The sequence below is a fragment of the Larimichthys crocea genome, chromosome XXII (genome assembly GCF_000972845.2).
Source record: "Larimichthys crocea isolate SSNF chromosome XXII, L_crocea_2.0, whole genome shotgun sequence".
Classification (NCBI taxonomy): Eukaryota; Metazoa; Chordata; class Actinopteri; family Sciaenidae; genus Larimichthys; species Larimichthys crocea.
In genome coordinates this window covers 2,957,876-2,966,549 of record NC_040032.1, presented here as the reverse complement: position 1 = coordinate 2,966,549, position 8,674 = coordinate 2,957,876, and the positions used below count along the sequence as shown (strand labels likewise).

The following is an 8,674-nucleotide window of genomic DNA, read 5'->3' as shown; positions in this document are numbered from 1 at the left end:
ATTGGATCAGGTAACTTTATAATTATTAAACTTTAGTGGCATGCAGTTAGTGTGCAGGCATTACCTTCATTTTATTGATGACATGTAAGAAAGCAAAAACACCACCGCACATCAGCTGAACAGTAGAAACAGCTGGTGAGACTTTAAGTGCTGTGCAATTTTTTAATTAAGTATAACATTTTTACAGTTTACAAGTATTTTTCTCATTTTTCACACTAACTTCCTTCCTTAGATATTACCACAGGAACACATGAAGTAAATATATCTCGAATAAAGAGTTTTGTCACTTATTGAAAAATGAGTAAAGCACAGGGTTAGGACATTTAGACTGTGAGGAGGTTTGAATGAGGTCTTGTTTAAAAGCACAAACATGGAATTTTAGGATGAATTCCTCCTCTGGACCCAAAAGGGAAAATGTGAGATGCCCCTGAGTGAATCCAGATGCAAGATACTGAAACCTGACTGCAAACTGGCTGAAACCAGATACCGCACATACACGAATGGTGCGAGAATGTCAACATCCTGCTCACTTCTATCCTGCCCACAATGCTTTCGACTGTTTCTGAGCTCCCCAGAGCTGAGAAGATGCAGAGCTGCAGAATAATTTGAAACCCTCCAGACACTCACCACAGTGTGTGTGTTTGTGTGTGTGCATGAAATGAACTGAGAAAAGCAAATCATGGCATATACGAGCAATGCTTTATTTAGAGAGAAACCAAATCAGTCTGCAGGAAAGTGCAACACTGAACACTTTCATACTTTACAAAAAGAATGTACACTAAATTACATGTTGGTTTTTACTTCCTTTTTAAATTGATATACAAAACAGATTACACATACAGAAGGTGCATATAGACATGCTTGGCCACTCGCGGGAGCACACTTCTCCTGTTGGGTTTGCTTGGAATGAAAAGTATCTCCTCTGCGGAGCTTAGAGGAATAGAAAAAAGCACTCCATCTTCATTTTTGAATTATTCATTCCACCTAAGTGGGTTATCATCCATTTAAGGAGCCCTCCTGTGTATGTGTTTTGTGTATGTTAATGCAAAGAAAACCCAGAGGGGAGAAGGAGGATTAGGTTCTCACCATAAAACTCAGTACTTCATCTTGTCAACCTGTTTAGTTTATGAGGGCTCTTGCCTTTTAAAGCTTGAATTAGAAGAAGGAAGTCAATCAGCACGGTTGCACTGTAGGATGACCAATCTCTCCACCACACACTGGGAACAGTTGGAAGCTGTGTTTTTTTTATCCTGTCAAACACAACTGACATTGAAGGCGTGTGGTTTCACTGATGCAGATGGCAAAAAAAAAAATCAGACAAATGTGCAACAATATTCTCTGCAAATGTCTGATCTGTGATTTTTAGAAATATCAGGACGTGTGTGTGTTTTGTTTATATCACAATCATTACTATGACTTTAGCTTGTGAATTTGACAAGAACCTGACATCTGCCAGTAAACCCAATAACCCATCCTGAACCTTTAAGATGCCTGCAGCCCATGACTTAAGAAGTGGACATGTTAGGGGTGTTATTTAGGAGAGGCGATACAGTGGTTAATGCTGACCTCACCTAACCAAGCTTTAGTGCTACAGGTGCAAACATGTCCCGTCTACGTGCACCTTTCAAATCTTGATGGTCCAAACCCAAGAAGCAATAAAATGACAATGGTGTGGATCAAAGCATGCAGATTATTTTGTTTGATCTACCAAGCAGAAGTGATAACGTCTGCCCAGGTTAGTGAGAACTGTCATTATGTATCATACACCCACTTCATCCTGTGCTCACAAGCCTTTCTTCTGCCACAGTCCCTCTTTCAGTCTCTTTAATATAGAGGTTAGACCACTTCTTACAGCTCTATGCTTGACGTCTTTTAATGTCACAAGGCAGATAACCTTCAAAAAGACAACTTTAATGTGCATTAGAAGACACGAACAACAGATGACACATCAAAGCATACAAAGGGAGACGAAAGAGTTCAGGAAATGCAAACTATAGCAACGACCTATAGAGACGTGTCTGTACCTAGAAACATACAGTATCTCTCAGACTATTTATTCTCAGCATCTAATCAAATTTGTTTGCTTTGGACAATTAGAGACCATGCTTTTTGTGCAAACTGTATTTTGGTCTTCTTCAGAGGCGTTAAAATGAATTTCACGGCAAAGAACAGATCATTGCTGTGATGGGCAAATAATGAAATTCGTGACTCTTCAGTCCTGGAGGAGAAAAAGAGGATAGAGAGGAGGAGACCCCTCACAAAATTTCATCTGCCCTTTCTGGGTGGAGAAGCGGAATGAGTTGTGTAGTCTTGTGCGGAAGGAAAGTGGGTGTTTCCCGTAGTATGTAGCTGCAGGATCTTCAAGTGTTTCCAACAGTTTTTGAAAAGAATCACGATAGGTGCCATTTCCCCTGGCTCCACATTGGGCTGCAGGATTTGCTGATGGTTGGTCAATGGTCCTTCTTAGAAACTCCAAACCTTTGTTGCCCCGTCTGTGTCCAAATTAAAATGTCTCCTCGGTTCTCCATTGTGTGAACTAAAAGCCTGCTTCCTTCCCCTCCAGTCCCTACATAGGACTGTACTAAGCCGTTTCAGGCTCACCATAGTCCGCAGCAGAGTTATTTATCACCAGGTTTATTCAACAGTCCGCTTTTTAAGATGTATGAGGGGAGCAAGGTGGAGACAAGACATGAGTGAGACAATACACTGCAGTCTGCAGATGGTCATCTCAGAATGTAGTGAGAGGTGGAGGCTTATAAAAAGAAAAAAAAGGAAGAAAAAACTAAACCCCTTGGTGCCATTTTCTGTAATCACAGTGTAATTAAACAATAATTACACTAATTACACTGACGCCAATTAGACTGAAATTACAGAAACTGGGGGGCAGTTATTTTAAACTGTTACTCAATTATTTTTTTTAGAAGACAGAGATGAGTGCGAAGACCCCGTATAAGAGAGCGCAGGGGTAAGCAACCAGCAGCTGCTGCCCATCCATGGCCAACGCTGAGATGAAGATCTTTGAGGCTGAGAAACTGCACCAGCCAATGATCGCTGCCGTTAGTATAATTCCCATCATGCCCCTAAAGAGGACAAGAAGGAAGCAGGCGGTTAACTTTATTATTTTAAACAGACATAAAATTAAGCAGAGTTTGTAGAGCTGTACTGAAATGTGCTGAAAGAAACAAACAAAAGTTACGTAGACTTAAATATAAATATTACACTTTAGTTATTCCTCTTAAGCAACCAAAGATCACTGGACTGTACCAATAAAACATATCCCTATCTAAGAAGTGTATACTACTAAGCAGTGCCTAGTAGTGCGGTCTATAGAGATGATTTACAGGTATATTAACATTCAAGATCAGAATCTTGTATTTCATTGGAATCTTCCTGGCTAAATAAAAGATAAATAAAAACTGTTGTTGTTCCTGTGTACTCACTGTAAAGAGAAGAGGACTCCAAAGCTGGAGAGGAGGATCATTGGGAGGAGGCAGTATCCCAGCACGCTGGACACACAGCCGAAGGAGACGCCCGTCATACTCATGAGGTTCAGTAGGCAGTACATGCCCAGGCAGCCGATTGCACTGATACCGTACACGTACCCAAACTGGATCTTACCTGACTGTGAAAAAAAAAAAGACACAATGACACAGTCAGATAATATTCCCCTACACGATGATGGCTGACAGTTGTGTTTATGAATTATTATTCTGCAACATTAACCAGAGGATTTACCAGGAGAAGTGTCGCTCCGAAGGCCAAACAGAAGACCATGGGGCCGGCCAAGTCTGTCTCGTTCATGATGCTGCCGTCTGCTACCTTCATTGGATGGAGCACTGTGAGGGTCTTCTGCCAGATGTGGTCAAAATTGATTCCCAGTTCTAAAGACAGAAGGTAAGATAAACACAGACATAATAAGTACCCACGAACTGTACTGGGAGTTAAAAAAAAATGATAACGATGACAGAATAACACTTGAGCAGAGGTGCATTGGCATACAGCATGAGCTACTAGTTTGCTATATCAGCACAAGTTTCTCTTCCAGAGATTCTCAGGACTTTGCAGTCAGAGCTTTGCATTAGGACGTAGTCACAAAGAACTCTCACCTATAAAAAGTATGATTTCATCTAAGAATAGCCTCAAGGTGTGTCTTCACCTTTCTAGATCACGGTATGAATTCAGTTTGAGGGATCATTTTCATGGCCTCAGCACATTCCCGAGCTGCTCAGCTGTGTTTCGTCATTCTGACACTGTGTTGGTGCCACACACGTACACACAATCACTTTATCACTGTTCATTATGATCGGCACATGCACGTGAACAGACTGTATTACACAGGCTGTCGCACAAGGTGCCAACGGCTCATCAGGAGGGACACAGTGCTTCCTGTCAAAGCACTCTCTAGAGAGTTCAGCCAGTCACACACACTGACATCAGGAGCAAACTGGGGTTCAGTTTCACATTCTCCAGAGAAGTAACAACAATAATAGTGTTGTTGGAGTAAGGTCATCATACTGCACAGCAACAAGAGGCATGACTGAAGGGAAAAGTAACGAAGAAGAAGAGTTGGATACAAAAAGGGAAGCGACTTCAGTAATGTTGAAATGGTTTTGTTGCAAAAGATCAGATGTACAACAGACCACGGTGACTTAGAAGAAACACAAGAAGACTGTAACAACAAAAGGAGGAAATACAACAATCTACTTCACCACCTGAAGCAGGAGCGCTGAACTGAATACAAGCAAACCCAAAAATCCCACGAGAGCTATGAATTCTAAACCAACAATATTTTTCAGTATTTTGTCATATTGTCAAGAATATCATTACTGCAGATATACCCAGAAATATTATCACACATTTATAATAACCTACCCCCGGTTACTTAAAACTGCTTATTTTGTCAGACCACAAGTTTAACACATAAATATATTCTATTCATAATGATGTATACAACTGAGACGAGCACCTTATGAAAGCTATTTTCCTTTAAAAAAAAAAAAAAAAAGTCCCACTTGTAAGCTCTTCCAAAATCAAGGACCTAGTCCCTCAACATCACCAACAGGTGAAGCTCCACCTGCTTTAACACACACTTCATGTAGTGAGTGTCAAGTGGAGCATCTACTCCATCTGCTCCAGTTTTTTAAAGCTTCAAGAATAAAAGCGCCGTATTATTCTGACGCAAAGGCACGTCTGGTTTGTTTTCAACAAGGGTGCAGATCATGGATACATGGAGGCAAGATATGATGAATAAACAAGGGTGCAGATCATGGATACATGGAGGCAAGATATGATGAATAAAAGATGATTGAATGTAGAACTCACTGCAGAATGTAAACTGAGAGGACAATTTGGCTGCAACCATAAAAATAACACAACTCCTTAGAATTAATAATAATTAATGTAGCGGCGCCTTTTTATGACTTCAAGCATATTTTTTCTGTTTTGTTCTTTCTTATCTTTACGTGCAGGCGTAAGGTAAAACTAAACAGAATTTACATCTGTATGAGCCTTTAATGTCTTTGGTGTTCAGAGTTATGAGTCATAATTTCTTACTACAACAGGATGGAAAAAAAACAAACAAACAGCTATATATAATTAAATCACTACCATCTCCTCTTCAACTTCAAATGAGTACCCTTTCCTTAGTGCTGGTTTGTGTGCAGCTACACAGCCTGCATGCCAATGCGAAGCCTTCTCGAGTGAAAATACCGCAAAAGTTTGGAAATGTCAGGTCTGCCACTTTGTCGGGCAATCCGTCATTCCCTTCTGTGCTATCAAAATTTCCTGCAGCCGTGAGCTCTGACTCTGCAAGCCACTGCAACAAATAAATTCAACTTTAATTTCACGCCTTAAGAACAGATCACAGGTCTACGTCCTAGAAGTGACACTGCAGACCCTTCGATAGGAATACTATAATTTTACACTCAAGGAATTCAACTGATGCTCTTGTAACTTGCAATTATTCCAGAAACAGTGCAACTAATGATCATTTTCAGTAATTGCTTAAAAAAAAGAAAAAAAACAGTCATTCAATTTGCAGATGAAAAAGAGTACATACAGAAAATCCTCACTTTTATGAAGCTTGAGAAGCTCGGACTTAAATCTTTGACAGTTTCATCACGGTTAACAACAGTGAAATATGCCATGTAATACTGTGACATTGTAGTCTCAGTATTCCACCTGGCAATTGTCCTGTTCTCCTGAAGTAGAAATATTAGAAGAGAGGTGAGAGGAGCTGTCTAAGAACCAAACAGATATTAGGTTAGTCTTGCAGGTTGTGTTTCACCTACCTTCTAGCAGTGGCGGCTCGTCATCGAAGCTGCTACTGTACATGGATTGTGACGAAGATGGAGTGTAGGTCTGTGTGGGCTGGAAGATTTGTCCTGTGTATGGCTGCTGGGGCTGCATCATCCCTGGGGAAGGGTAGCCCATGGGCTGGGAGTAGTCGTACTGACCGTATTGCCTGGGAAACACAAAATAATAAAGACTCAACAGTGCTCTTTCACTTCAACTTACAAAGGATGCTGTGTAAATGTCCTCCTCTTGTTTGAAAAAAAAACAAACTAACTCCCTTCTCTTGAATTGCAAATAAGATGAAATATTTAAACTCGCATACAAACAAACACACTTCAAATAATGAGTTCAGTCAGGCAACACGATGGGGAGCGACTCAGTCCATGGGAACTTAATTTGGGAAGATGGCTGGTTCAAGTCCAGCATGGACCACAGTATGGAGTGTGTAGCTGGAGAGGTGCCAGTTCACCTCCCGTGCACTGCGGAGGTGCCCTTGAGGCAAGGCATTGTTCAGGCACTCCTAAGGGAGGGTGCAGTTACATCGCTGCCCATCACTCCACCATCACTTGGGCTTATATTACAAGTGAAAACAGTATGAATGTATGGAGAAGAAGATATACTTTATTAATCCCCTCAACTGGGAAATTCTTTGTTTAGTCAATTTTTTATTTACATGTATTTTTAACCCCAAACACACATACAAGGCTCATAGACATGCAAATGTGGAGAGAGAGAGATGGTGGAGTGATGGGCGGGCAGCCAGCCAGACCAGCGCCCTGCGATCAGTTGGGGGGGGTTCGGTGCCTTGCTCAAGGTGAGCCGGTACCTCTCCAGCTTCCAGTCCACCTTCCATATTTTGGGTCCATGCTGGACTTGAACCGGCCGCCAAGTCCCAATCCAAGTCTCTATGGACTGAGCTACCACCGGCCCAAGTAGTCACTTACTTGTTGTAGGGGGTTTCAGTGTTGGTGTAGCCATAGCCCGCCTGGTTTTGGTCATCTACGCTGTAGCTGGACTGGTAAAAGTCTGTGTTGAAATTGTCAAACCCCGACATCTCTCACTCTGCCAGACACAGAAACAAAAACTTAACTCTACAGTCAGTCTAAAAACATACTGAACTTTGATTTTTGAAGTTATACTGAACAGCTATGCTCTAAGAAAACAGTCCAGCAGGAGAAATACATTAGAAATCTTTCACAAACAAACTGGCTAAAGTTAACTTATGTATTCCCTGCACTGTTGCTGCCGTTAGTTCAGATAGCAGCACCACGGTAAACACAACTCGGAGCTAAAGAGGCTAGCTAACGGAGCTCCACAGACAAAAGCACAGAGATGAAAATGAAACGTCAATTATGAGTCTTTTTTTTTTAATAACCAGCTTCGTCAGCTGTCAAATGACTGCTAAAACACAGCCACCTGAGACAATGACGTGAACAAATCTGATGAGCTGAGCTCTGGGTGGCTAACGTACCGTTAACTCTGCGGCTAGTCGCTTAGCTCTGCTAACAACTGTATATATCGCAGCTCGTAATGTCAGCCGCGGCTGTAATATCTCCTCACATAATTATTATTCTGAAGCCATAAAAGCGTCGCACATATGCGGACACGTACCTGTGATGTTAAACCTAACCAGAGCCCCTGCCAACTTGGTTTCGGCTGCTACGTGTCAGGAGAAAAGGTAACTGTTCCGGGATGCTACGTAGCAGACGGGAAGTCGTGACGGGCAAAAATACTCTTTGCCGGGTAAAGTGGCGCGGCCTACAGGCGACTGGTGGTATTGCATGATTTCATCATCGCTAACTGTGCGTTTACAAGCTGGGCTATTGGATGAATGCATAAGCAGTACTGACTGGTACAGGCTTATGTTGCTGTCCTCTTTTGTCCTTATTTATAAATGCTGTATAATAGCTGGGACATCATTATTATAACTCTAAAGGTCAAAACACACTTGAAGTGCTATAGCACATTTTTACAGGATCATGGATGCTGTGCAAATATCACACAGACAGATGATTTTATACTGATACATACATAATAGGATGAAATAAACCACCAATAAAGCACTGAAAGGTCACTCTCTGCTGTATATCAAGTAGAAATGTTTTGTTCTTTTTATGGGCTAACTGTGATTAATAAATAATTAATAAATACACAGGGTTGAGAAAAAAGAGAATCGAGATATGATTATCATCTCAAACTGCTGCCTGTTTTTCTCACTACAGGGAGGTATTAGATCCTACTGGGTTCTTCTAACCCATCGTTGAATGAGAAAACCAGGGTCTAAAGGTAACTAATAGAGACAGAGGGAAGAAGATAATTTAACAGGACAAGCGCTGGGCTCCCAGCAAGAACAAAGGTAGTCTCTTTCATTAGAAAGCAG

At 41.4% G+C, this 8,674-nt stretch overlaps 1 protein-coding gene across 1 annotated transcript; it reads right to left on the bottom strand.

The window, feature by feature from the left end:
* Positions 1 to 969: 969 nt before the first annotated feature.
* yipf5 (Yip1 domain family, member 5) lies at positions 970 to 8,037 on the bottom strand. The gene is made up of 6 exons (XM_010729310.3): positions 7,906 to 8,037; positions 7,239 to 7,356; positions 6,291 to 6,463; positions 3,736 to 3,881; positions 3,441 to 3,622; positions 970 to 3,080 (listed from the first exon to the last, which is right to left on the bottom strand). The coding sequence occupies exons 2-6, from the start codon at positions 7,346 to 7,348 to the stop codon at positions 2,918 to 2,920; spliced, it is 774 nt and encodes a 257-aa protein (XP_010727612.2). The 5' UTR covers positions 7,349 to 7,356; positions 7,906 to 8,037; the 3' UTR covers positions 970 to 2,917.
* Between the last annotated feature and the right edge of the window lie 637 nt (positions 8,038 to 8,674).